Source organism: Mesoplodon bidens, assembly GCF_964165515.1.
Source record: "Mesoplodon bidens genome assembly, chromosome: 19".
In the NCBI taxonomy this organism is placed as follows: Eukaryota; Metazoa; Chordata; class Mammalia; order Artiodactyla; family Ziphiidae; genus Mesoplodon; species Mesoplodon bidens.
The window spans coordinates 51,270,689-51,297,696 of record NC_138179.1 but is presented as its reverse complement, the minus strand read 5'-3'; the positions used below and the strand labels follow the sequence as shown (position 1 = coordinate 51,297,696).

Sequence of the window (27,008 nt, the reverse complement as noted above, 5' to 3'; positions counted from 1 at the left end):
TATCATCCTCCCCCGCCCCCAGGGATGGTTAGGTCAAGGTGACCTCAATCCGTTCTCCCCAAGGTAGGGGCATCAGCAGGGCCTCCTTCACAGCTAACCTGGTCTCCAAGGGCCAGAAACAGGACTTGGGATCATTGTTCCCTTCCTGTATAAGTCAAACCCACCTCTGTGTAACACACAGGTCACACTGCCTCATTCAACAGAGCAGGGGCAGGGACCAGCGCAGAGGTGGAGGCGCCACGCTTGGTGCCACAAAACAACCATGGGCTACAGTGAAGACTACGGTGTGTGCTCGGGGTAGGGAAAATTACAAAAGGTTGTACGGAGATCCTGCCCACAGAGCCGGGCAACTTGGATCCTGGTGCCAGCTGTGCATTGACTGGCCAGACTGCTGTGGACAGGACTCTTTCCTGGACTAATCAAAGGGGAAAATTCTGGTTCTGCCTACCTTCAAGGCTGTTGCAAAGATCAATTGAGTTGAAGAGTTCAACCACGTTTGTACATGAATATGCCATGATTCAGTTCAAGATATGTGCATAGAGTGTGAGCTACAGACTAGGCTAGGGATTATTATGATTCCTATTAAAATGCAGCCAGTCTTCTTTTGGGGAATGTCTTCCTGTGAGAATTTTTTTTAATCCTTCTTCATTCCCCATGTAATGCTGTGACTTGGAATTGGGGATGAGAGGCAGTTAGGGGCGGCAGCCTAAGACCCCAGCTCAGTCTAGACGCGAGGAGGTCTCTGATCTTCCTGAACCCCCCACTCTCTACGCCTCAGTTTTCTCCTCTATAGTCCGGGCCCGTAAAACCACCAGGGTGCTTTGCTTTGTGGTGGGAAATAGCAGAGACCAAACCAGGGGACTGAAAGCAAAAAGAAACCCCAAATTTGACAGTTCCGGGTAGTTGCGTTATCCGGAGCCCTAACCACAGTCACCTCTGCCCCCAGCCTAACGCTGACACCCTTCCCTCCTCCACTCTCTTGGTTGGCCTTTGCCCATCCTGGGAAAGCTCCAGAGCTCCTCCCCTCCCACTGCATCTCAAAAGGAGAACAGAGGCACAAAGAAATGGAGAGCAACCCAGGCAGAATCAAACAGAGAGCTCTGAAGGCACTGGGGTACACCCTTTTAGGCCAATCCCTCCAGTTTTGTTCACGGGCACCCCAATGCCAGCTTTTTTTTAGGACCCAGGAGGACCCACCCCCCTAGCCAAGCCCAGTCCCATCCAGCCAGATGTTTGGTGCGCAGGGCTGCCAGCTGGAGCAGCAGGCCCCAGCAGGCCCTGGGGAGGAGGCTGGAGGGGCGACTGCCTGGAAGTGGGGAGGCAGGGCCCCCACTCTGAAGCTGGCATCCCCATCCCACCCTTTCCAGATGCCCAGATGCGGCTGCATGGCAAGGGTGGTCCTCTGCCTTCCAGACGTGGCTCAGAGGACTTGGAAACTCAAGGAATCTGCTCCCACTGATTGACTTAGCCACCTGCTCACAGTGAGAGGCTGGAGGGCACAGGTGCCACATCGGGCCCACCCACTGTGTCCTCGTGACACTGACCGGGTCACTTCCCCTCTCCAGCCTCTGTTTCCCCATTTGTAAAATCATCTTTACGTTTTTTTTTTCCAGCTCTGACACTTGGCTGTCACTCCAGGTAAGCCCCTAGCTGTGTGTCAGACCCTCCCCTACCAGATCCGTTGCACAGCGTAGAGGAAGGAAAGAGGGAGAGGCATTGTGCTTCCTCCTCCCTAGAGCAAGTTTTCCCCAATCCCTTGAACCCCTTTACAGTTTTCAATTCCTTTCCTTGCGATTCTGCCCACTGAGACCGTGACCACACATGGAGGTGTGCTGGGGGTGGGAAGGGGAGACAATTCAGCTTCTACAGCTTTAAACTTCGGGTTTTCTCTGAAGTGAGAGAATGAAAGTGGGGAAGTAGTGAGCGGTAAGAAGATGGGGGGGCACGTGGAGGGGGGGAAGGAATGGAGAGAAAAGGGCAGATTCAAGAAGGAATTAGGGCGGGAGGGAGGGAGAGGAGAATGATTGCCCCCAGTACATGAGGTCTTGGCCCAGCCAGCCCTGAGTGGGCTGCCAGACTGGCCCCTCCCTTGGTGCTGCCAAGACCAGCTGCCAGGCACGGGGGCGGCCCCAGAGGAGAGGGAAGCTGGGTAAAGGGAATGGAAGGCTTCCAGGGCAGCCTTGCCCAACTCCACAGGCCCCGTAGGGGGGCTCTCAGGGAGGGGGCTGGGACCCAGGCAAGGCTCAGGGAAGGTGTTCCCTGCTCTGTCAAGGCTTATAGGCAGTCCTGAGCTTGTGAGGATTCAAGACACCCCTCCCTGGACTTTCCGAAGACAGGACCAGCCTCAGATGTGACTGGGCTGGGGTGAGTGGAGAGGCAGGATCATGTATGGACCATAGTCTGTGGACTAGGCCCTGTGCCCACTGTGGGACCCTACGCAAGCCCCCTCCCCTCTCTGGACTCCATTTCTTATCTGCATAATTTCAGGGGGTTGAAACATTTGCCTGCCAGGGTTCTTTCTTTTTTCTACTGCAGGCGGGGGTGCACAGTGGCGGGAGTGATGTAAGGAAGGGCGGTGGGGCCCCCTGGGTGAGGGGGGGCCCCCTGGTGAAGGCCCCCTGGCCTTCTCTGGAATCCCCAGTCTTTCCCCTCAATACGCTTTGTCTCTGAGATTACAAAAGCTGTGTCCCCAACCCACACAAACACACACGCACACACACACTAAACTTTTTAAATCTAGAGACTCAAAAGATGACAAACGCCAGGGCTGGAAGGCTGCTCCAACCCTTCCCTCCTCCCTTTTTACAGATGAGAAAACTGAGGCCCTGCTTTGGGATTTCCGGAGCCCGGGATTTCCCAGCCCTCCCACCCTCATCCTCCAGCCACTCCTGCGCCTCTTGCTTAGCACGGTCCGCGGCAGCTCCGCGGGGCCGCCGGCGAGGGCTGGCTGGGACTCCCCGGTGACCCGGCCATCGGGGCAGCCCCTGTGCTCGGCGCCAGCCCCGCCTCGCTGCCTGGGGCCCGGCCGCGGCCGCCGCCGCTGTGCACTCGCCGGGGAGCTAGCCACCAAGGGCGGAGGCAGGGAGGGAGCGACCGAGGCTGGGAGGGGTGTTGGCGAGAGCTCGCGCGCTGTGTATGGTCTATCAGAGGCAGCTGACCTTTGAGGAGGAAATCGCTGCTCTCGGCTCCTTCCTGTAGTAACAGCCGCCGCCACCGCCTCCGCCGCCGCCAGGAGCCCGGGCCGGGAGTGAGCGTCAGCCCCGCAGCCGGACTGCTCTGCGCGACCAGGTGGGTGGCCCGGCCGCGCGTCCCCGGCGGCGCGCGCCCAGAGGGGGCCTCTGGCTGCTGCCCCGGCCCCCTCACCGCGGGACCCGGAGCCCGACGGGAGTAGGGGTGCAGGGGACGGTCCCCGGGACCGAGAGGGAGTTTCGGCGCAGCGCGCAGCGCGGACGAGAGACGAGGGACGCGGGACGCTGATGCAGGCAGGGGGCCGAGGGTGGACGCCATCCTTGCCGGCAGAGGGCAGGGGGCGCTGTTGGACTGGACAGTGGGAGACCTGGGGCACAGCTTGGGGGACGCAGCCCAAGAGAGGGAGTGTCTGTCTCCCCAGCCCTCTCTCCTTAACCCCAGCCACGTGCTTACGGTGACAGAGCTGTCCAGTGGGAACCGTCGGTGGCGTTGCCCAAACGTTGGGCTGGAATATCCCCCGTTCCCAGAAATGGGAACTCGGGGTTCGAAGCAGGGTGGGGGGATTCTTGCAGCCCTCCCCAGAGGGCCCGTGGGCCTCCGCCATCAAGTTTCTCTTTCAGTTTCTAGCTGTTCCCCCCGGGGAAGCCCCGGTGGGGCGAGGGGAGAGGAAGAGGGGGAGGGCACCTGACTTTCGGGAGCCCCTCCCCAAGCCTCAGCGGGCTCCTCGCTGGAGGGAAGGCCGGCCTTCCCCTCCTCACCGTCTCTCTTCCCGCACAGGAAAGCGTGTCTGTGGGAGGGGAGGGGCCGGGCCTGACCGCGGTCCAGGGATGGGTGGGCATGGCAGGGCCAGAGGCAGGCCCAGCCCTCGCCTCTAACAAGGAGGCGCCTCTTCAGCCCCCTGCTCGCGCTAGGTGAACGGACATGGCGGGCTGGATCCAGGCCCAACAGCTGCAGGGAGATGCGCTTCGCCAGATGCAGGTGCTGTATGGGCAGCACTTCCCCATCGAGGTCCGGCATTACTTAGCGCAGTGGATCGAGAGCCAGCCGTGGTAGGTGCCCCTGCCTGGTGCCATCCAGGCCCCTTGGCTTTTGTCTCCTCTTTGTGGTTTGGTGAGATTCTGGTCCTGTCTCTCCCGCTCTGTGCAGAAGAGAGGCGGTGTCCTTGGAAAAGGGGAACAGGGAAATGGGAGTCTGGGATTGGAGAGGGAATGTTTCTAGACTCTGGTGCCTGTGGAACTGCCAGGAACAAGTCTGGTGGGCACGAGCCTTGGATTTCCACGTCACTCTTGGTGCCTGACCTCCATGCCCAAGGAGGCGCCATAGTAGGCTTCTCTCTCCTGCCCTGCCCCAAGGGATGCCATCGACCTGGACAATGCCCAGGACCGACCCCAGGCCACCCAGCTCCTGGAGGGCCTGGTGCAGGAGCTGCAGAAGAAGGCTGAACACCAAGTAGGGGAAGATGGGTTCTTACTGAAGATCAAACTGGGGCACTACGCCACGCAGCTCCAGGTGGGTGTGATCTTGGGGCCTCGAGGCTCCAGGTGGGCATGAGCTCCAGGCCACGCAGCTCCAGGTGGGTATGAGCTTGGGGCCACGAAGCTCCAGGTGGGTGTGAGCTCTGGGCCATCTGCAGGGTGCAGTGTCCGCCTTCTCTTTCCAGCACCAGAACCCTGGGTTTTTTTTCCTGGTTTGGCCACTGACTCACCGTATGACCCTGAGCTTATCGGCAACTTTTCTGTGCTTCGATTTCCCCCACCCCCTCTTTCTAAATCAGACCTGTCAGATTCCCCTTAGCATATTCTAAAGCAAGAGGTGGGGCGTGTTTGTCCCCAAGAGAAGGGGGATGGGTGAAATTGCATTCTGGGCAGACGAAGCAGAAGGGATGGGGGTAGACCAAGTCAAGATTCTGTTGTCAGAGAAAGGAATAGTGACAGATTCTAGAAATGAGGCAACGAGGCAGCCAGGCATCCCTCTTGGGGCTCTTTTAAAGGCTTTTCAAAGAGCTGCTGAAGTGGTGTGCAAGAGGAACAGAGTTGTCCCGGAGCCTTGAATTAAGGTTTTAGATGTAAGGTGTAGCTTCTCCTTCACCTGACGATGCGGGGGGAAGGAATATAAGGGAGAGAGGAAGTTTTTGTGGCAGCAGGAGAGGGGTGAGGGTGGTGATCATAGTTGAGCATTTGTTGGAACTCACTTGAAGATTTAGAGAGCCCTTCTTAAACACAAGCAGCCAGGAAAATAAAAGTCCATCCCAGAAGAGGCAGGAAACACGAGAAACCTGTGGGAAGAGGGAAGCAAACTAGGAACCCAGGGCCAGGACTATAGTGGAAGTACCTTGACCTTGCCATGAGATGCCCTGGGTCTTCAGTCATCTGCTCACTCACTTGTTTGCCTCTGGACAAGTACTTAATCTCTCTGAGCATCAGTTTTCTCATCTGTGAAATGAGGATAACAGTTTCTGCTTATGTCATAGGGTTTCTGTGATGCACAAGTCAAAGGAGATGGCAGATTGGAAGTGCTTTGTAAACTGTTTCTAATGCACTGCAAACCAAATATGAAGATCTGCGAGGGGAAATCAAGTCAAGGAGAGAGAGAGGGTCTGGTGACAGTTCCTGAGGCTTCCCAGGGGAAGCTGAGGCAGGGACTGGAGGAGAGGAAGGGGTGGGCGTGGCACTGCAATGGTCATGGTGGGAGCAGAGGATGGCCACTGGCAGCTGCTGTTGGATTCTTTCAGAACACGTATGACCACTGCCCCATGGAATTGGTGCGCTGCATCCGCCATATTCTGTACAATGAACAAAGGCTGGTCCGAGAAGCCAACAATGTGAGTGTCCCATGGGTTTGGGGAGAGGTTTTGCGAAGTCCTTCTACCTGCTTTTATATGTTTTATAAACACTGGCATGAGAAAGCACCAAAGAAATAAAAGACGTGAGCAAGCGTGACAGGCAGCATCACATGCAGGTGTACACTGACACCCGACCCCCACTCCCCGGCTTCAGTCCCTGGCTCTACTACTTACTAGCTGTGTGACTCGAGCAAGTTACTTAACCTCTCTGAGCCTCTGTCTTTTTCTATTATAAATGAGGACAGTCATAGTATCTACCCTGTAGGGTTATTGTGAGATACTATGTGGGCAAAGGATAGACAGACACAAATGAAACAGAAAAGGAAGCCTTAAAAACACACATACACATCAGGAGATGCAGTCTATGTCAGCGATGGCATTACAAATCACCAGGGAAAAGATTTGTCATTCAATAAGTGGGGCTGGAGACAAAAAAAGAAATATCCTCTGGTGTGGTCTATGAGGGGAAACAGAGCTGAGGTCTATGTCAGAAGAAGTAACCCGGCAAGCTCAGAGAAGCGAGGCCTAGCAAGGCAGAGCAGGGACTCGTCCCCCATGTTCTGAAACCATAAAGACATCAGACATTGCTTGGACAATGGGACAAATGGTATATTATCTGCAATAAAGCAAAATGAATTTCATAAAATGATATCCCATAGGTAAAGACCACAGACTAGTGCCTGGAGCGAAGTCATATTTATTATTTACTTGTGGTGGACACTGATTTCAAGAATTTGAGCGTTCATTCAGTAAATATTTACTGAGGTCTTGCTGTGCATCTGACACTGGACTAGGATGGGAAAAACAGATAAAGTCCTGGTCTCCACCTAAAGGGAATGCAGGCGATGATAGATTCTTTAGGTGTCAGCTGAGGGCTAAGCAGGCCTCTTTGGAAAAAGGATCCAACTCAGACTGGAGCAGGCTGGCTGGTGGAGGGGAGGGTGTCCTGAGGAAAAGGATGCCCGAACTATAGTGGGGAAAGAGGGAGGAAGGAGGCAGGATGAGTTTTCTAGTTAAAAATAACAGCAGTATATGTGAGGGCAGGAAGGCACGAGCCACCTTATGACGTTCGAAGAACTGTAAGTGTTCAGTGCTACTGGGGAGAAGGGAGCCAACTGGGCAGAAGCCAAGTCACAAAGGGTCAACTGGTACAACTCTTGACTTGGTGCAATTACAGAGCTATCTGTAAATGTACAAATGAGTTCGGCTCCAATTAAGAAATACATGCCTGGGCTTCCCTGGTGGCGCAGTGGTTGAGAGTCCGCCTGCTGATGCAGGGTACACGGGTTCGTGCCCCGGTCCGGGAAGATCCCACATGCCGCGGAGCGGTTGGGCCCGTGAGCCATGGCCGCTGAGCCTGCGTGTCCGGAGCCTGTGCTCCGCAACGAGAGAGGCCACAACAGTGAGAGACCCGCGTACCGCAAAAAAAAAAAAAAAAAAAAAAGAAATACGTGCCTACGATGCAGGTGCTGTCATGGTTGGGGGGAAATAATTGTTCTCCCAGTCATCAAGCTGTTCTTCAACACCTCTGATGTCCTGGGCCTTGGGGATTTTGCGGTGCACAAGACAGACAAGGTCCTAGGCCTTAGGGAGTTCACATCCTAGTGCAGGGAGGAAGACAAGAAAGAACATGCAGGCTTCCCTGGTGGTGCAGTGGTTAAGAATCTGCCTGCCAATGCAGGGGACAGGGCTTCGAGCCCTGGTCCGGGAAGATCCCACATGCCGCGGAGCAACTAAGCCTGTGTGCCACAACTACTGCAGCCTGCGCTCTAGAGCCCGTGCTCTGCAACAAGAGAAGCCACGACAATGAGAAGCCCGCGCACCGCAAGGAACAGTAGCCCCCGCTTGCCTCAACTAGAGAAAGCCCATGAGCAGCATCGAAGATCCAACACAGCCAAAAATAAAAACAAATTAATAAATAAATTTAAAAAAAGAAAGAAAGAACATGCAAGAACAAGACACCTTCAGTAAGGGAGGTCCTATTTTAAATTGGCTCATCAGAGAGGGTCACTCTGAAAAGGTGCCAGGGAAAGTGCCAGCAGGAAGGTTTGGTGCCAGACTGTTCCAGGGTGATGGAACAACAAATACAAAGGCCCTGAGGGAGGAACGCGCTTATGTATTCAGGAACAGAAAGTAGCTGGTGTGCTTGGGCAGCAGTGGCGCTGCGGGTAGGGTAGGCAGAGGCTATCGGCTAGGGCCGTGGAGGGTGTGGGAGGAGTTTGGATTTTATTCTGAGAGCAGGTCACTGGAAAGGCCCTAAAGACTTGGTTGAAGGAATAGATCCAACCAGGGCAGTTCAGTGGCTGGATCCACAAAGCCCTTGTGGATGCCTCCCCTGTCACTTTATTTGGGGTCTCCAGGATGCCACCTGTGAGCGGTTCACACTTTTTTCTCAGTCACAAGAAGGTCTCGAGTGAGGACACAGATGACGTGTGTTCACACAGCCTTGTCCCCCACTGTGTCCCCAGCACCTAGCACAGGTGGCATCGTGGCATCAGGTCAGTTAATGACTATGAAGTGAGGGGTCATCATCATTAGTAGTAGGAAAACCCAGGTAACTCCTGGGACATGTTGAGTTCTAGTCTCTCCAGAGAGAACCCTGGTGGACCCTGTGTGGGTTACTCTGGTGGAGGTCAGAACTGCAATAGAAGTTTCTTCCATGCTTTATGAAGATGCCGTAGTCTGCCAGGTCACCTGTTTCTCTTCCTTTACCCTCTCCACCCCCATTCTGGCAAATGACTCTCCTTCTGACTCCAAGTACCCTTCCTTCTTATTCTAGATCTGGCATTTGGGGTCTGTAGTATTGGCGTTCCCCAGGGCCTGAGGCTTTCTCCCATCCTCACTGCCCAGCTTACCGCTGCCCACACTCTCCCCTGATATGTCTCCAGGGTAGTTCTTCTTCTGGGATCCTGGTTGATGCCATGTCCCAGAAACACCTTCAGATCAACCAGACACTTGAGGAGCTGCGACTGGTCACACAGGACACAGAGAATGAGCTGAAGAAGCTGCAGCAGACTCAAGAGTACTTCATCATCCAATATCAAGAGAGCCTGAGGATCCAGGGTGAGGCTGGTGTAAGAGGGCAGCGTGTGTCTGGGGGATGGGAGTGAGACCACTTTGTGAACTCCTGCAGGGTTGGGGCTGGATCCACGTCTGTCTCCCCAGAACCTTATCCAAAGCTTGGGAGGAGTAACGCTCCCAGTGATGGAGCCCCTGCTATGGGCCAGGCTCCAGGCTAAACCCTTTGCATGCATTATTCACTACAACCTTTACAGCAGCCCTAAAAACTAGGTAGTTGTATTATTCCTGTTTTGCAGATGATAAAACTGATGTTCAAAGAGAACACGTAATTTGGCCTGGGTTTCTTTTTTTTTTCCTTTAAATTTATTTTATTTATTTATTTTTGGCTGCATTGGGTCTTCGTTGCTGCGCGTGGGCTTTTCTCTAGTTGCAGAGAGCGGGGCCACTCTTCGTTGTGGTGCGCAGACATCTCATTGCAGTGGCTTCTCTTGTTGTGGAGCACGGGCTCTAGGTGCACAGGCTTCAGTAGTTGTGGCACACGGGCTCAGTAGTTGTGGCACACGGGCTCAGTAGTTGTGGCTCACGGGCTCTAGAGCGCAGGCTCAGTAGTTGTGGCGCATGGGTTTAGTTGCTCCGCGGCATGTGGGATCTTCCTGGACCAGGGCTCTAACCCATGTCCCCCTCATTGGCAGGCGGATTCTTAACCACTACGCCACCAGAGAAGCCCTTGCCTGGGTTTCTTGCAAGTTGCAGAACTGGACCTTAACTAGAGATATGCCATAGAATCACTATGTTTTAACCAATATTCAGTGAGTCTATCAATGAATGAATCAATGAATGAATGAATATGGACAAAGTGTTCCCCAGTCAAAGGGAGGACTTAGGTTGGGAGTCCCGTGGTTGAACCAGGCTGGGGAGAGGTGGAACTCCAGGAATGCCCCTTCTTGAGCCTAATAGGAGGTAAAGATGGGAGGAGGAGGTGACAGTGAAAAATTCTCCTGTCCCCTAGGTCTACAGTTTGCTAGTGACTGCCCTGACAAGGGTGCAGGGAAAGAATCAGAAGAAATTCACCCCAGGTACACTTACAAGAGTCTTGCAATGTGGCTCATCTTCCTTCACTTCACATTGATCCCAGAGCTGTACCACCCCATCCTAGTGAGAACAAGAAGCATCAAACTGCCTTTTCCTTCGCTCTTCTATTTCTGGTGTCTTAAGGTAGAACCTTAGGTCACTGATTTCAGACCTTTCTTCTTTTCTAATGTATATTATTCCGAGCTATCAATTTCCCTCTCATCCGTGCTTTAGCTGCATCTCATCATTTTGGATATGCTGTATATTCATTATCATTCAATTTGAAATATTACCTAATTTCTCTTCTGATTAATTATTTTACCCACATACTATTTGGAAGTATATTGTTTAATTTCCAAATAGTTTGTGTTTTTCTAGATGTCATATCTTTATTGATTTCATTTTCATTTCATTGTTGAATTCCACTGTTGTCAGAGAACATACTCTGTATGATCTCTGCTTGTAAATTTATTGAGACTTGTTCTATGCCCCAGCATATGCTCTGTGTTGGTGAATGTATTTTGTGGACTTGAATGTATGTTCTGAAGTTGTTTTATTTCAAAATAGCAATAATAAATTCAGTAATGTTAACATATATAACATAATATATAATGTTAACATAATAAAGTTATAAAAACCCACCGCAAATTTAGTGAGTAGAGTGGCATTGCTTTACATTTTTGCAAATCACTTTAATGTTAGGCTTAATAGGCGATAGCTGGAGCTGGCTTTCAATCTGTCGTAACATCACATATCTTGTAACCTCTAGAAAACTCTGCTGTATGCTTATAACTGACTAAGAGAAAAAAAGGTAAATAAGGTCCTATGACTTTACGAAAATAGTTCTGGCTTGGTGGACCTCCTATAAGGGTCTTAGGAGCCCTTCAGGGATCCCAGGTTCACGCTTTGAGAATCAATGATATATCTTTATTGATTTTTTTGCCTAATTGTTCTATCAGATGCTGAAAGAAAGGTATCAAAATCTCCTATAGTATTGTGTTAACTTTCCAATTATTTATGTAAATATTCCTTTTATGTATTTTTGAAGCTTTGTTATTAGATGCATATACATTTAGAATTATTATGTCATTCTGATTGATTGACACCTTAATATTTATGGAATATCTTTCTTGAGCTCTGGTAACACTCTTTGCCTTGAAGTCTACTTTAGCAGATATTAGTATTACTCCTCCAGCCTTCTTATTCTATTTTTAAATAGAAACATATTTTTATCCATGCTTTTTAAAATTTGAAATGTAGACAGCATATAGTTGAGTCCAGCTTTTTTATTTATTCTGACAATCTTTGCTTTTAATTAAGGTGTTTAGTCCATTAATATTTAATGTAATAGCAATTGAGGTCCACATGTTAATATTTATTTTGCTTTGTCCCTTTTCAGTATTTGTTCCTCTGTTCTTCCATAGCAATTGAGGTCCACATGTTAATATTTATTTTGTTTTGTCCCTTTTCAGTATTTGTTCCTCTGTTCTTCCTTTTAATTGTTTAAATTTTTTAAGATTCTATTTTTTATTTTTTATTTTTTTTTTCCGGTACGCGGGCCTCTCACTGTTGTGGCCTCTCCTGTTGCGGAGCACAGGCTCCGGACGCGCAGGCTCAGCGGCCATGGCTCACGGGCCCAGCCGCTCCACGGCATGTGGGATCCTCCCGGACCAGGGCACGAACCCGGGTCCCCTGCATCGGCAGGCGGACTCTCAACCACTGCGCCACCAGGGAAGCCCAAGATTCTATTTTAATTTAACTACTTAAGCTTTCCTCCTACCTTGCCCTGTCAGTGTTTTCTGTACCCTGAGACGAGCACTTTGCCTGAATCATTGCAGGTGTTGAGTAAATGTTGGGGGGATAATTCTAGCAGCTCTTCTTCAGATCTGAATCCATCCCAGACTGACCCGAAAGAAAGGAAGGCCCTCCTGCTAGATTAGGGAGCAGGTCATTTCAGGCTATTATTTCTACCCAAGGCCGTTGACTTGTTGACAGTACTGATGACCCTATTCTGGGGTTTTCTGTTTCCTATTTGTGAGGTTGGGTTTCGATTCTGGTTTGGGTTTGTCCCCATCGTGCAATGTCAGTTCAGTCTCATTTATCAAGTGCGCCCATCAGAAACTCACACTACTGATCTGCCTGTGCAAGGGAAGTCTCAGCTCCCTCCAGTGGAGCCCACAGTTGCCTCAAGGCTCCTGGCGTCCTTCCCAGAAGCTTCTCCAATTTGCCAGGAGAGACCTAAGTGGGTCACTTGCATAAGGAGGCTGGGCCTGGTGTTGGGATCCCCACCACCTCCCTGTGGGTGGCCGGGTTCCGAGGTGGCTCTCCAGATGATCCTGCTCTGTTCCATACCTGCTGAGTCCCCCGCAGTCATGTTACAGCCATATTCCTAAGTTCTCTTCTAGTTCTGGGCTTTCCTGGCTGTCTAGGGTTGCTTTCGTGTGTCCTTAGTTGCTTTTGTGCGTCCATAGGGCAGGGCCTTGGTCAGTGTGACACGGCCCTCAGAGGCCTGCCGGGAACTTGACCAAGACCTGCTGACTGACGCTCTCATCTTCTTGACTCAGCCCCAGTAAGGACCGTGGGACATTCCAAAAGCCTACTGGTGGGGGTAGGAATGCCAGCATCTCGGATGGTGATTGCCTGTGGAGGGAGGGATGGGGATGCCGGCAGGGGAGGGTGTACGGGTGCTTAACTGTGGAAATGTTTACTTTCTTAAGCTGGCTTCTTGATACACAGGTATTCCTTTCTATCAATACTTGCCTAGGTCTTAAGTATCATATGAGAGATTTTTTTGAAAAGGCCTCGTCGGTGAGGCCTCATTGCCTTATTCCCGCCGTCGATGAGACGCCTGACAGCTGGTGTGCAGAGGAGCTGCCTCCCTCTCTTGAGAGAATCTTGCTGCTTTCGTGTCCCCAGTGGCCCTGGACACTCTGTGTCTCTCCCTCTTCCGGCTGGTCTGCTGAGCTCACAGTGACCCAACCTGGACAAACATGTTAGGCCCCTTCGGCACCTGGAGAAACCGCCCCTTCCCCGAGGAGAGGCTGCTGCGCTCAGCCCCGCGGAGCAGGGCCTTCCTGATGAGGCTTCGTCCTGTGAGGTTGGGGCTGAGAGCTGCTCCATCAGCCTTTAATCCTGTCCTGTAACCCATTGGCCATGAGGACTGACTCTCACCTGGAGCTGATGGTGCCAGGCAGCTTCCTGAGTATTTTCTGTATCATTGCTTATGTAACGTCACAGCAGCCACTGAGGCAGGTGCCGTGATTCTCCCATTTTACACCTGGGGAAGCTGAGGCATAGGAGAGTGAGGTGATTTGCCCGAGTTCACCCACCTTTTACACGGCGAGGACACACTTCAGAGCAGGCAGGGTGGCTCTAAGCCGGACCCCGCGTGGGGAGAGGAGGGCTGGGTGGGCAGGGAGGCCATGGGCTGGCTCCTCCTCAGCTGCACCCCAAGCTTCCGTCTCCCCACTCCCCAAGGGGAGCTCAGAGTCGGGGGGCCAGGGGACGGAGCCCACTCATCTTTGGGCGCCATGGCTGTGGAACCCTGACTGGCCACTTGTCAGCTGTGTCCCCTCCAGGGTTTTGCCTCCAGAACAGGTGAGTGCAGTTCTGCCAGACTCCCTGCTGGACCCGGAGAGGTCATGGTCGTGGGTGTCCTGTCCCCTCCTCCAGCTCAGTTTGCCCAGCTGGCCCAGCTGAACCCCCAGGAGCGTCTGAGCCGGGAGACGGCCCTCCAGCAGAAGCAGGTGTCCCTGGAGGCCTGGCTGCAGCGCGAGGCCCAGACGCTGCAGCAGTACCGCGTGGTGAGTGGGCTCTGCGTCCCCCCGCTCCCGGGCGTGGAGGCGACACCCCTAGCCGAGCCGTCCTGGGGACCTGAGGGAGGGAGAGAGCCAGGAAGAGAGCGGGACGCAGCAGAGCAGGAGGCGAGAGCCTTCCCCCCTGTGTGGGCACGCAGGGCAGAGCGGGTCGGCAAGGGGTGAGGGGAGGCCATGCGGGGCTGTTCTGAGAGCCCAGAAGGGCCGCTCCCCCGCCGCCCGCCCCTCAGGAGCTGGCCGAGAAGCACCAGAAGACCCTGCAGCTGCTGCGGAAGCAGCAGACCATCATTCTGGATGACGAGCTGATCCAGTGGAAGCGGCGGCAGCAGCTGGCGGGGAACGGAGGGCCCCCCGAGGGCAGCCTGGACGTGCTACAATCCTGGTAATGGGTGTGGGGGGCCGGGCGGGGGCGGCAGGGGCTCAGTGGGGCGCCACCGGCTGCTGTCCTGCTCGTGCGTTTACGTGCGCAGCCGGCTCCCTCTGTCGGGGCCCAGGTCTTATTTCACCAGTGGTCTGGTTCCTGATGCAGACTTTGGTGCCCCCGTCCTGTGCCACCTCCCCCGGGAGGGGCGTCCCTGGGTGAGGGAGTGGGGTGGGGCCAGGTGTGCAGAGTGACGCTCAGGCTGGTTGGACCCAAGTCAGGGTCGCTCCTCCTGTGTGTTTCTTTGTGTTTCTGGAAGCCAGGCCAGCCGTGCTCTGCTCAGTGGACAGGCCAGGCGGCTAAGGCGCCGAGCCTTCCTGGGGCTGGAGCTGGGTCTGGGCCTTCCCCCCAGCCTGGGCGCCTTCTGGCGTCTGGCCTGGAGGAAGGGGGTGAAGCCTTTGTCCTTCCCTTTGGCCTCGGGGCTCCCGTGCAGGTGTGAGAAGTTGGCGGAGATCATCTGGCAGAACCGGCAGCAGATCCGCAGAGCTGAGCACCTCTGCCAGCAGCTGCCCATCCCCGGCCCCGTGGAGGAGATGCTGGCTGAGGTCAACGCCACCATCACAGACATCATCTCAGCCCTGGTGACCAGGTGATTGCTGCCTCTTGGCCACGCCCAGGCCCCATCCGGTTGGCCTGGGTCGCGGGCAGCAGGGTCTTCACAGATAGGGCGCTGCGCTCCGGCTTAAACCCTTCCGTCTCTGCCTCACACCCTCATCCCATCCCCCTCCGTCGCCTGTTGCCGTGGCCTCTTGCTGTCGACCTTGCCCAGTTTCTCTCGTGGACACTGTATGGGCTTGTTCCCTGCAGCCCGTTTCAGCTGTTGAGTTCACCTCACTGCCTCCCCTCCTGCCAGCTCCCCCGACTCGCAGCGGCCCCCCCTGGACCGGGGGCTGTGCCACAAGCCCTTCCTTCGCCTGCTGTGCCCCGCGCAAGGCGGCCTCGCCACGCGGAGGGAGGGACCGGAGCGCTGCCCCCTGAGGCGTCCCCTGGTCACTTGTGTCCCCGCAGCACGTTCATCATCGAGAAGCAGCCCCCTCAGGTCCTGAAGACCCAGACCAAGTTCGCAGCCACCGTGCGCCTGCTGGTGGGCGGGAAGCTGAACGTGCACATGAACCCCCCCCAGGTGAAGGCCACCATCATCAGTGAGCAGCAGGCCAAGTCGCTGCTCAAGAACGAGAACACCCGCAAGTACGTTGCCCTCGAAATAGGAGGAAAGGGATCCCCCCTTCTAGGAAGTTTCTAGGCCTGGCCATTCCTTTGTAGGAACCCCATTAGCTGCTCAAGAACGAGAACACCCGCAAGTACTTGCCCTGCTCCCATCTGCCCCTCCCTCAGCTCAGCCTCTGTTCTACAGCAGGCGTCCTGGGTGATGGGGACAGCATGGCCTCCCTCTCTGAAACCCTTTGTCTTGCATTGCGATGTGGTCCCGTGTCGCTCCAGTTCACTGTGTCTGTCCTGGCGTACACTTCGCAGACATAGTCAATCAACAAGGATTTCGCCGCTGGGTGTCCCAGGACCTGTGCTGAGCACTGAGACACAGCTGTGATCCACATAGAACCTGGCTATGTCCCTGCCTAATCTCGAGACAGAAAATTAAAAGAAAGCAATATCACAGCGCCTGCAATACCAGGGTAGTCAAGGAGGGCCTTTCTGAGGATATATTTGAGTGGAGACCTGAATGAGAGGGTCAGGAGTGTTTGGGGAGATAGGAAGGGCGAGTACAGAAGTCCCGAGGCAGATGCTGAGCGTCCGTGTTCAGCAAACAGACAAGGCAGTGGGCTCGCTTGTCCTGAGTGAGGCCAGGGAGGTGCGCAGGGGTTGATCTAGGGAACCTTTGTAGGCTGTGGTCATGCTTTTTATCTCAAGTGCGCTAGAAACTGCCGAAGGCCCCCACATCAATCTTAAATTTATTTATTTATTTAGTCATTCATTTATTTATTTATTGGCTGCGTTGGGTCTTTGTTGGTGCCCGCAGGCTTTCTCTAGTTGCGGCGAGCGGGGGCTACTCTTCGTTGCGGTGCGCAGGCCTCTCATTGAGGTGGCTTCTCTTGGCTGCGGAGCACGGGCTCTAGGCACGTGGGCTTCAGTAGTTGTGGCTTGCGGGCTCAGTAGTCCCCACATCAATCTTGATACCCAAGGAACTTTAATGATAGAGACACAGGCCCCACCCTTGGAGACTTTGCTCAGGTGCTCTCAGGTTGATGAGAAAGTGAGCCCAGGGACACTCGGAGAAATGTTCTTAGGGGAGGGGCAGGGGCTGCTGGCAGGGCTTTCTGGAGAAGTCTGGGCCCAGGGTGCAGACAGGATGGTGCTCCTGGCCTGGGCCCAGTGGAGATGGGTTCCTCTCTGCTTCGCAGTGAGTGCAGCGGAGAGATCTTGAACAACTGTTGTGTGATGGAGTATCATCAGGCCACAGGCACCCTCAGCGCTCACTTCAGGAACATGGTGAGGACAGGGCCCCGCCCATGGAGGGAGGCCCGCCCAGAGCCGAGTCCTTAATCAGCAGCTTTCTCCTCATTCCCCTCTGACCTCCCACCCTGCAGTCGCTAAAGAGGATCAAGCGCGCTGACCGGCGAGGCGCAGAGTCCGTGACGGAGGAGAAGTTCACGGTCCTGTTTGAGTCTCAGTTCAGTGTTGGCAGCAATGAGCTTGTGTTCCAGGTGAAGGTGAGACCCGGCTCCCCCGTCCCCTTTGCAGGCCGCCCGGCTGGCTTGGGAAAGCCAGAGACTTGAATCCTCACACAGGCTCAGTCCATTTACCCCATGATGCTCTCAGAAAACCTAATTTCACCCTGCTGGTGCCCATTTGCGAGGTTATAATCCGGCACCAGCCCGCAGAATTTAGGCAGTGGGCCAAGAAGAAATGTGTTGTTTTGTTTGTTTTTGGTTTAGTTTTGCTGGGAGGGGCTTGAGGAACGAGGGTTGGGAGTCTCCCCCGAGAGGAGGGCAAGACGGTGGTCACATGCCCTCCCCCCCATCCCCTGGATTCCCGTAGACCCTGTCCCTTCCTGTGGTTGTCATCGTTCATGGCAGCCAGGACCACAACGCTACTGCCACCGTGCTATGGGACAATGCCTTTGCTGAGCCGGTGAGTCCCCATGAGACCCTCACCGCGGCCCCTCGGAGTTTCCCAGGGTCAGCCCCAACCCCAGGGCCCCTGCTGAGTGGTCTTCCCCAACCCTAGGGCCAGACCAGAGGTCAGGGGGCAGCTGGTGTGAACACCCTGCCCTCGGCATGTCCTAGGCTCTGTCTGGGCTCTGGGTCACAGGACTGGGGTCTCCTAGGTCTGTGAGCGTGGTCTTGGGGCTCTGGTCCCTGATCCCTCTCCCCAGGGTCCTGGTCTGGGTCTCCATCCCTGTATGCCCACCTCTCTGACCCTGCCCCCCAGCCTTTCTTTCCCTTGCATTTTGGTCCCCTTTTCTGGACCTTCCTCAGTCCCCTCTGTCTCCTGGTGTCTGTATCTGTGTGTGTGTAACTATCTCCTACTCCCTCCATCTGCCTTTTTTTCCTTTTTTCTCTCCCCTTCAGGGCAGGGTGCCGTTTGCTGTGCCTGACAAAGTCCTGTGGCCGCAGCTGTGCGAGGCGCTCAACATGAAATTCAAGGCCGAAGTGCAGAGCAACCGGGGCCTGACCAAGGAGAACCTCGTGTTCCTGGCGCAGAAGCTGTTCAACAGCAGTAGCAGCCACCTCGAGGACTACAACGGCATGTCCGTGTCCTGGTCCCAGTTCAACAGGGTGAGGGACGCCGCCCGCTGCCTGCCTGGGACCACCCTGCCACCCTTCCCCCACCTCACACGCAGGTTACTGCCCCTGGTCAGTGGTCCCCCTCTACCCCCACCCCCCTCTTCTACAACCAGGAGAGACAGGGGCTAGTACCCCAAGGAACGCAGGCAGCCATGAGAGCCGAAGCAGGACAATGGAAGGAACCCGGAGCTGGGAGCCAGGGTCCCTGGGCTCTAGCCCTCGACGTGTTAACTAATTCGCCAGGCCCCTTCCCTCCTCTGTGTTGCGCTTTTCCCATCTCTAAAGCAAAAGGGTTGGGCGGGAATGACTTTGGAGGTCTCATCCAGCTTGGACAATCCTTTGCACCTCCGCCCCCCACCCCGTGGGATTGTCCCAGACCCTTGTGTCTGCGAGGCAAGAAGCCAGTGTACTCTCTGGTTCCCTAGGATATGAGCAGGGGCTGTGGCAGTTTGCTGGAGTGTGGGGCAAGTCGGATGAGGAACTGGGAGAAGGTCTGGGTGAGGACAAGAGGGCACTGAGTGTTCCCTGAACCACCCGTGACGACGGGGGCACAAGCCCTGACTTGGGGTTTCCTGGGGGCTCTCAGGAGAACTTGCCAGGCTGGAACTACACCTTCTGGCAGTGGTTCGATGGGGTCATGGAGGTGCTGAAGAAACATCACAAGCCCCATTGGAATGACGGGTGAGGAATGGGGTCTGGGAGGTCATGGGCTCAGGGGACAGTGGCTGCTGCCAGCAGTGACACTGTATGCTTGATGCACCCAGGGCCATCCTAGGTTTTGTGAATAAGCAACAGGCCCATGATCTGCTCATCAACAAGCCCGACGGCACCTTCTTGTTGCGCTTTAGCGACTCAGAAATAGGGGGCATCACCATTGCCTGGAAGTTTGACTCTCGTGAGTTCCCTACGTGCCCACACGCTAGCCCCAGTGGCCCTGCCTTCCATTTCCTTGTTCCCTATTCTCCATCAGGCCTGCATCCTGAGAAGGTATCCGGTGGGAGAGATGGGAACTGAGCTTGGAGGGTGGGAGGAGTGTTGCTCAGAAGCACATTCCCTCTCTGTTGTTTTCCACTGGGGAGAACCTAAAATCATTGGCCTCCTGGACTCCAGAACTGCCGGGCGAGTCCTTCTCTGCCCTGACCCAGCCTTCTTGGTATCTGCTTGCCCGTGGTCATTTCCTTGCCCTATGCCGAGGAGCACAGGGGTGGGGTTGCAGTGCAGGCTAGTGAAAGCTCCGATGTCTCTGCAAGCCTGCTGTGAAGCCCCACAGCTCTGATCCTCCTCCCGAGGGCGGTGGGTTGTGGGAATAGCTTGGCCTTTTCACAGCTGACCGTAACCTGTGGAATCTGAAGCCGTTCACCACGCGGGATTTCTCCATCCGGTCCCTGGCCGACAGGCTGGGGGACCTGAGCTATCTCATCTACGTGTTTCCTGACCGGCCCAAGGATGAGGTCTTCTCCAAGTACTATACTCCTGTGCTCGGTGCGTCCTGCCCAGATACCCCCGGGGCTAGGCGGTGGGCACGCCCCAAGAAGAGCCGAGGGGCCGTTTCCCCTGTGGGTGTTTGTCCGTGGGATGGTGCAAGGCACGTGGAGAGGATTTCAGGGCTCACCACTGAAGAAAGGGAAAGCAAAACCTCTGACCCAGCTTTCTTCCCTGCAAAGCAAAACACTGAGTGGGACTCACTTCTGTGCCCTTGGAGGACGAGGCCGCAGTGCTGGGGGAGGGGCCATAATGCAAACCCACAGAAAGTACACGACTCCCATCTTGATCAGCTGCCCTCACCAATCTCCACCCTCAAACCTACCCTCAAGTTGAGTGTAGGAAGCAAAATGACAGGGTTTTCCTCTTCAACCTGTCCCCAGTCCATTGGTTGGGTTGGTTCCTTGGTGTTGATTCTGTTTCCCTGGCAGGGGTGGGGGTGAGGAGAGAGAGAGCAAACAGGCCAGAAAAGGAAGCAGGAGAAGGGATGAGACTCAAGCCAGGGCCTGGGTGGTGTTCATTGTCAGCGGGTGTTTATGGGGCGTCTGTGGGAAATTTCATCCCTGCTGAGGCCCCATGGCATTGTGGGGGGAGGCAGACTGCACAGGTGGGTTTCCACTCCCCTGGGAGCTCCCAGAGACTTCGGTTCTCATCACCGTTCCCCCCGCCCTTGGCAGCTAAAGCAGTGGACGGATACGTGAAGCCACAGATCAAGCAAGTGGTCCCTGAGTAAGTGTCCCGGGTCCAGCTCTGGTCTCCTCCTCTCTTCAGGTGGCCCCTGAGCCCCTCCCCGCTGAGGCTGCGCTCTGCTTCCTCTCGCAGGTTTGTGAACGTCTCTGCGGACTCTGCCGGGAGCAGCGCCACCGACATGGACCAGGCCCCCTCCCCAGCCGTGTGCCCCCAGGCTCATTATAACATGTACCCACAGAAGTAGGTTGTGTTTTCCTGGGGCTCCGTGGGGAGGAACTGGGCACTTGACCTCAGGCTGGGCACCTGGAGGGCTGGTGGGTAAGAAATCCAGAGCTCCTCTAGGTCTGAGATCACCCAGGCCAGGCCGGGCTCTGGCACATGCCCAGGTGCAGGGTGGGTGAGATCAGCCAATGAAAAGCATAGAGCATTTTGAAACTACACGTAGCAGGGTCCTTGCTCTGGTGCTGACTAGCTGTGTGACCTTGGGGAAATTATTGAGCCTCTCTGATGCTCAGTCTCCTCATCTGTAAAATGGAGGCAGAAAGACCTACCACGTGGGACTGAGGTCAGGATTAAGTGAGAGAGTGCAGGTAGAGCATTTAGCACAGGTGAGACTGTTATAAGGGCTTGATACAGGGTAGCTATGGATGGGGTAGTTGTTCTTAGGAGTTGTGTGGGAACAGGGTGTCAATTGCTCCTCTCTGGAGTTTCCAGAGAAGAGAATTAATTCTCTTCCAAGCTGTGGGTGGCCTGCTGCCGTGGGACAACCGAAGGCTTGGGAGTCACAAAGACAGGAATTGCAATCCTGACTCCACCTGCCAACCAGGTGGCCCTGAACAAGTTTCCTAACATGATTGAGTCTCAGTTTCCTCCTCTATAACGTGGAGTAAATACCTGCCTTATGGGTGGCTGTGAGGGTCGGTGTGACATGGTTGAAAGGCCCAGGCCTTCGTAAGTGCTCAGTGAATGGTGCCTGGGGTTTCATGGGCAGCTCGTTCACCCAACTACCTCATTGCCCTGAGATCGATGAGGTTGTGAGCGATGAGACTAGAACTGGGGTGTCTCTCAAAAGGCCAGTGACTGACTCATTCAACTTGGGGTGTGAGTCTAGCCAGAGCGGGTCCTGCTGCCATGAGACTCTGGTCTGAGTGGGGAGCAGGCTGGACGCTGTCCCCCAGGAGCTTGGGGGCTGTGAGGCATGCCAGCTCCCTCTGACGTCCCTTTCTCTCTACCAGCCCTGACCCCGTCCTCGACCAGGATGGAGAATTCGACCTGGATGAGACCATGGATGTGGCCCGGCACGTGGAGGAACTCTTACGCCGCCCTATGGACAGTCTGGACCCCCGCCTCTCCCCGCCTACTGGTCTCTTCACCTCTGCCAGGGGCTCGCTCTCGTGAATGTTTGTTTGAACCCTGCACTTCCCTTTGGAAACGTGCAGGGTTCACATTCATTGTGATTTTGTTTCTGTATCGCTGTGCATAGTGAGGCCTTCGCAGGCACGTGTGCATATGCATATGCGCACGTTTGTGTACGAGGTGCACCCGCCTCGCCTTTGCAGTCCTAGGTACGTGGCTGCCTTTTTCTTCAGATGGAGGCATTCCAGGAGCCCTTTGGGTCTGTCTGTTGTGGAAGAGACTGAGCTGCTTCTGTAGTTGCAGGTACGCCAGGCAGGCAAACCTATTCCTGCCAGAGCCTTTGCCTGCTCAGTAGCTATTTGAATGGAATTACTCAAGAAGGGAAAGGAGACAGGTCACGTCTCTAAGCTCAAGTTTTACTCCTGAGTTAGATGCTTTGCCTCCCAAGTGTGTGTGCATATATATACGTGCATCTGCTCGCGTACAGAGCAACACACGTTGGTCTCTTGGTTCTTCCCCTCAGGATGGAGGTTGGAAGAACCAAGAGACCAGTTTTGAGTGATATTTTATACTTTATCTAATGACTATGGACTCCAGGCTTTTTGGAAACTGAGAGCTTATGTAGGCCATCCGCGGTCATGTCCCTAACACGGCAGCAATGGGTCTTTTGCATCGGGCCTGTCAGAGCTGCTCTGAGGATGGAGTTTCTTGGCCTCGTGGTCCCCAGCCAGGGGGCTCCAGCTTCGAGTGTAGAATGCTGCTGCCCACATTCCGGCTTTTTCCATCCCATATCCCCTGCCCTCCATCTGGCCCCAGGCTTCTCTCCTCGCCTCTCTGTCTGCAACCTTGCTTACTTATGGAAGAGGTGGCGGGGGGGGAGGCACTGGTCTAGGATGTGGTGAACAGGAGGCCCAGGACTCGCAGTGTTGAGCCCCTAACCCCTCCTGGAACAAACCTGCAGCAAGGGGCAGCATCGGGCTTGCAGCTCGCCTGTGGGGTCTGGAGGGAGGCGTAAAAGCTGATCGAGCCAGGCCCACTCTGCTGGGAGGGAGACCCTGGAATAGGCCTCCTCACAGTTGCATAACTGGCTGTGGTCTGCGAAGGCCTCGCTCCCAACCTCACACGCTCCCCCCTCCCTCTGAAGCTGCCACCCGCAGCCAGGGGCCGCTGACAGTGGAAGGAGTCCCAGAAGGAGGCCCAGGTTGAAACATCTCCCGAGGAAGGGGGGGACGGGAAGCAGGATTCTTTTGTTCTTTGTACAAAGGCTACTCGTGTGTAAACGGTGTTCTTGAATAAAATATTTTTTTTCATAAATTTGCTGGAATGGCTCCTGGGTCATGGGGACCGCTGGAGTCGTTTTGTTCCTCTCCTTCCGCGTAGCTGGTGCTGTTAAGGTGTAGCTTGAAGTTGCCAGTCTGCTCCCATTTCTGTGGTTTTAAGGGTGCCATCCCCACCCCAGTACTTTCAGTGCCTCTCAGAAGACTAGAGAACTTGAGGTCCTGGGAAAAGATGGGGCAGGAGTTACCGGGGGCGGGGGGCGAACTTTGGTCCCTGCCTCTCCTTATCAGCTGCCTCTGCTATGAGCAATCTCCAAGGTGGCAGCTGAGTGCCAGCGCCCAGACCATCCTCAACCCCTCGGGATGGAAGATGGCGGGGAAGCTGCAGGAGCCTCACAACGGTCCTTCCTCCCCCGGCCTCTTCCCAGAGACCAGCAGGTGGCACCATCCCCCTGTCCCTGCGTTTTCAAACGGTCGGCCTGAGCCTGGGAGGGAGGCTGGGGCGAGAGGAGGACAGTCTCCGCATTTGGCCCCATCGGCATCGGGAATCCAGGGGCTGTCGCCGAGGGCCCGGGCGGGGGCGGGGGCGGGGAACAAGAGCCTATGACAAGGTTTCTTCAGGGCTCAAAGCGAGGGAGGAAGGGCTCGCAGCCCGCCGGGAGAGGCGCAGGGGCCCGGCGCGGGGCTGGCGGGGGTGGGCGGGAGGGGAGGCAGCCGCCGAGCCGGAGCGCGCTAATCTGGAGCTGCATCTCTGCAGGGGGAGGCGGCGCGTATCTCCCGCACCCGCTCGTCTCCATGGTGTTCGGCGCGGGGGGAGGGGGAGCCAGGCGAGTGGGCGCCGCGGTCTGTGAACTATCACCATCCACGGCCCGGGGCCCGCAGCCGCGGCCCGTTAAGTGTTGACGATCATCCCCACGGAGCGAACTGAAGAGAAAGTGATAGTGGAGCCAACTGTGGAAGGGGAGGCCTGGGGTGGTGGGAGTGTCTGCGCCCCAACCCCCCTTAGGTAGCTTATCTGACCCCAGCCAGGACACCGCGGCTTGCAAAGGCCCCGGGAGGGAGGGCGGAGGAGGGCAGGAAGAGGGGGCGGGAAGGCCTCCACTCAAGCCGCCTCCGTGCGGGAGGGGTCGGACCCCTGGCTCCTCCAGGTATCCCTGAGCTGGAGGCTGGCGGCTAATGTTAAGATGGGAGGCGCTCGGTGCCCCAGAGGCGGGCCTGCGTCTACTCGGGCAGGAGAGGCTAAGGCCACCAGGCCGGGGCCGGGTCAACCACCTCCTCTCAAGACCCAGGCTCAGCCTGTAAGACCCCTTCAGAACTGAAGCAGGGGAAGTGGGACCACCCCGAGCCTCCAGCCAGACAGAGCTGCCGTGCCAGCAGACGGTTGCTATGTAACTTTTATTTCTGGAAGGTAAAGTAGATACAGCAATATACAAAAAAAAAAAAAGAAAGAAAAACCCCACAATAATATAAATTTTTACACTATTAAGTAAGTATACATTGTAATTTGAATGCAGTGGTCAGGACAGCATCTCACAAACCACCGTGTGGGTAGCTCAGGCATCCATGGGAATCCCTAGGCTGGGCAGGGGTCAGGCAGGCAGGTCCTGGAGGACTGGGTTTTTTTAAATGAGGGGCCAAAACAAGTATCAGCTCCTCTCAGGGCTTTTGCTACAATCAGGGTTAAAACCAGAAACACATGCGACCTAAAAGCCACGGGGTTTTAGTTTCTGCTCCAGCGAAGCCGGGATCCTCACCCGAGGTCCCTCGAATTAAGCTGATTATGATCTAGAGAGTGTGGCTAAAGGGAGGTTGCTCCATACCACCTATCAAACCCCTGTTTGTCTTGGAGAGAAGGTCTCGTTCCCTTCCTTCAAAAACTGGCGACTTTGGGTGTAACGCATAGCATTCCCTAGAAACTCCGGTCGACTGAGACAAGGTAGTTACGGACCACCCAGTCTGGCTGTGCCTCTGGGTCTGAGGAGGCCCCGTATCAGAGACCACCTCTCATGCCGCTGAGTGTTCTGAGATGCACAGAAAACGCGAGTAGTCCTGCCTCACCGCGGGGGGGCCCCCATGTGGAGGAGACGGTCACCAGCGCTGGGGGTAGGCTGGGGTGTACACTCCCTCACGTGAGGGACAGACCTCGAGCTTATCACTAAGCCTCTGCCCCTGGCTTAACCAAGTGAAGAAGTGATTACAGGTGCCGCAGGAAATCACCAAGAAGCTGGGATAGGAACCATATTCCCCTGAGCTCAACTAGACCCTTGACTGGGGCCCCCCAGTCTGACTCATGTTCGACCTGTAACTCTCTCCCTCTTATTCCAGGAGGTCCTGAGACCAGGATGCCTAAAGCAAACAGGACAAGGGACCTTTAGACATGGGAAGGAGCCATGCCACAAGAGCGGCTCAGGTAAACTGGGGGAGAGGAAGAATCATCCCATCCCTTAGAAGGCACCCACAGAAACCACGCAGGCTCGGAAACAGGGGCAGAGTCCGGGGAGGAAAGGCGAGCAGGTTGAAAGTGCCCCTCTGCCCAGCCTCACCTACTAACAGGCCAGTAGGTGAAAGGGGAAAATAAAAACTTTGTTTATCAAAAAAGGTCTAAAATGCTTAGGGTCTCCTTCAACCTTCCTATATGAAAACCAAAGGCCAAGCCACATCTTCAGATGTCTGTTAAGGGCTGGATCTGAAGCTCGTGTCAGGGTTTATATAAGTTATCAGCCTGAAGAAAGCTGAATGCCTAAAGCACCAACGAGGAAATTAACTGAGTTTTCTTAAATACAGAAAAGGCTATGCTGATACAGTGTCTTTTTGTCCTTTAAAAAACATTTTTTTTTTAAGTTTAAAAAGAAACCTAGGGGCTTTGAAAGTCCTATCTTCTATTTGAACGTCAGCAAGGTTCAAAGTGCAATGCCAGGAGGATGTAGCTAGAGACAGCTGTGGCATCAGCTTACAGAAATAGGCAGAGGGATACCGCTGGCACCAGAGGCACTTGTCTGACAATGACAACAAGCCGCTGAGAAAGGCAGGCAGGGGGGCAAAAAAAGACATTTCCTCTTTCTCCCTCTCGCCACCCCTTCCACACCCCCTGATCAGAGCCTCAGAGAGCGCATTCTTATTTGCATTTAGATAAAAGCACATCACCCACATTCACTCATTTCTCTATTTTAAAAAGTGCCCAGATTGCTCAAAGATAACCGAAATGAGAGACGAAAAAAAAATCTGGAACCACAGAGTTGGGAGTTGAGCTGATCTGGGCTTGGGCTGTTTAAGGGCTGGTGGAACACGGGTCGGTGCCCCCGTCACCTCTCTCTGCAGCTTCCGTCCTCGGCTTCTCACATGGGGGAGGTAGCGCACTCCGAGGTCAGCTCCATGTCGAACGTGAGGGATTCTGGGGGGACACACAGGGAGAGCCAGTTCAGTCGCCTGAGTCCTACAGCTGGCGGGGCCCGCACCCCTAGCCTTTCGGGGCACAGAGGCTCAGGCTGCCACTGCCATCTAGTCTCCTGCCCCTGCCCCTTGGTCGTCAAGATGGGGTCAGAGAATCCAGATTCTCTCCCTTCCCTTCTGGAAGGGCTCAGCCTCCTTCCTACCCTAACTCATTCCCAACTCTCCAGGTTTACAGAAGCTCTAAGGCTGCCCTGTTGGACGCAGCAGCCTGGAGCCACTTGGGATGTGACTAGTCCCAACCGAGATAGGCTGTGGTTATAAAACGCGGGGCAGGTTTCAAAGATTTAGTACGAAAGAAAACCTCATTTGTTTTTTTCTTTTTTTTTCTTTTTTGGCTGCACTGCACGTGCATCTTGCGGGGATCTTAGTTCCCCGACCAGGGATCGACCCCGTGCCTCATGCAGTGCAAGCGTGGAGTCCTAACCACTGGACCGCCAGGGAAATCCCACACTCATTTTTTTCTAACGTGCAGAAATGCCACTATTCTGGATTTACTGGGTTAAAGAAAATACATTTGTAAAATTAACCTCACCTGTTCCTTTTCACTGTTTTTAACGTGGCTGCTAGAAAATTTACTCTGGCATGGGGGTGCGCGTTTCTATAGGATAGCGCTGTTCGAGAACTCCTTCTACCAATCCAGGTGCCCCTCGC

At 54.8% G+C, this 27,008-nt stretch overlaps 2 protein-coding genes across 7 annotated transcripts in view; one reads left to right on the top strand and one right to left on the bottom strand.

Annotated features, from left to right (window-relative positions):
• Positions 1–3,100: 3,100 nt before the first annotated feature.
• On the top strand, positions 3,101–22,944 carry STAT5A (signal transducer and activator of transcription 5A). Of its 2 annotated transcripts, XM_081219967.1 has the most exons (19): positions 3,101–3,288; positions 4,084–4,238; positions 4,542–4,698; positions 5,921–6,010; positions 8,920–9,094; positions 13,796–13,926; positions 14,169–14,320; positions 14,793–14,948; positions 15,368–15,547; positions 16,717–16,804; positions 16,903–17,025; positions 17,354–17,446; positions 17,887–18,093; positions 18,689–18,783; positions 18,867–18,997; positions 19,429–19,584; positions 20,262–20,313; positions 20,407–20,514; positions 21,510–22,944. In XM_081219967.1, exons 2-19 carry the CDS (start codon positions 4,111–4,113, stop codon positions 21,670–21,672), a joined length of 2,385 nt encoding a protein of 794 aa, XP_081076093.1. In that variant the 5' UTR covers positions 3,101–3,288; positions 4,084–4,110; the 3' UTR covers positions 21,673–22,944. The 2 variants fall into 2 exon arrangements, with proteins under 2 accessions (XP_081076093.1, XP_081076094.1); XM_081219968.1 differs by lacking the exon at positions 17,354–17,446.
• A 1,339-nt stretch (positions 22,945–24,283) lies between these two features.
• The window catches only part of STAT3 (signal transducer and activator of transcription 3), a gene marked incomplete at its 5' end in the record, with an annotated part of 60,777 nt that continues 58,052 nt past the window's right edge, over positions 24,284–27,008 (bottom strand). For all 5 annotated transcript variants that reach the window (XM_081220391.1, XM_081220389.1, XM_081220388.1 and 2 more), the window contains one exon: positions 24,284–26,298. In XM_081220391.1, coding sequence (XP_081076517.1) covers positions 26,243–26,298 — 56 coding nt within the window. In that variant the 3' untranslated portion in view covers positions 24,284–26,242. The remainder of the gene's footprint in view (positions 26,299–27,008) is intronic.